Below are 942 nucleotides of genomic sequence, written 5' to 3'. Positions count from 1 at the left end.
CTCGGCAGCCAGTTCGAAAACGCCCTATCTCAGAAAACTTTTCAACAACGCCCTACTTCAGAATTTGATCAAAGAACGCACTATTTCAGAATTTTATTGAAAAACATCCTATCTCAGAATTTTGTTGAAGAACGCCCTATCTCAAAATACATTGAAAATGTGCTGAGATAGGGCGTTTTTAAACCGGCAGCTGAGATAGGTCGATCTTCCACTCAGCCATCGATATACACATACTCATAAATAATTAATTCAATAGATCGGCCTTGTGTCGTCTACAAAGGTGTACCGAGCGCTCATTTACCTGTTGCACATAGTGATGCATTACAAGTTCCAAATCATCCATCCGAACTCGAAACTGTCTATGATTGCAATCAGTCTATAGCAACACCATTACCACTTGATGATGGATCTGATTACATTCCAATTGAAAACAATTTACCGTCTTTCATATCCCAAGAACACCTAAACAGCCTGGTGCGTAAATTAAATCTCTCCCATAACCACGCAATGATTTTGGCATCAGAACTGAAAAGCGTGAATGTTTTAGCACAAGGAGTAAAAGTAACGGCCTACAAACATAGACAAGATCCGTTTATGCCATATTTCAAGTTATCGGAAGATGGCACTCAGGCTTATTGCATTGATGTTGCAGGTTTGATGAATGAAATGGGAATTACTAACTATAAACCCGAACAATGGCGTCTCTCTATTGACGCATCAAAGCGAAGTATAAAGCAGTCTTGCTCTATCGCGATAGTAGCAAGAAACCCGTTCCCATCTTGTATGCGGTTGGAATAAAAGAAACATACGAAGCAATGCAATTAATCTTAGATTGCATCAAGTACGAAGAGCACAGGTGGCGCGTGAACAGTGATTTTAAAGTTCTCTCACTACTATCAGGCATGCAAACGGGCTACACTAAATACTGTTGTTTGTTCTGTC

General features: G+C 39.9%; 1 protein-coding gene across 1 annotated transcript in view; it reads left to right on the top strand.

Moving 5' to 3' along the window:
• Positions 1 to 256: 256 nt before the first annotated feature.
• Positions 257 to 942, top strand: part of LOC108377054 (uncharacterized) — a gene marked incomplete at its 5' end in the record, with an annotated part of 1,499 nt that continues 813 nt past the window's right edge. Inside the window, one exon of the mRNA XM_017633321.1 lies at positions 257 to 652. Coding sequence (XP_017488810.1) covers positions 257 to 652 — 396 coding nt within the window. The remainder of the gene's footprint in view (positions 653 to 942) is intronic.

The sequence above is a fragment of the Rhagoletis zephyria genome, unplaced genomic scaffold (genome assembly GCF_001687245.7).
Source record: "Rhagoletis zephyria isolate East Lansing unplaced genomic scaffold, Rhagoletis_zephyria_1.1 Rzeph_scaffold_11386, whole genome shotgun sequence".
In the NCBI taxonomy this organism is placed as follows: Eukaryota; Metazoa; Arthropoda; class Insecta; order Diptera; family Tephritidae; genus Rhagoletis; species Rhagoletis zephyria.
Note: the sequence above shows the minus strand (reverse complement) of the source record. Positions and strands in the feature narration are given on the sequence as shown.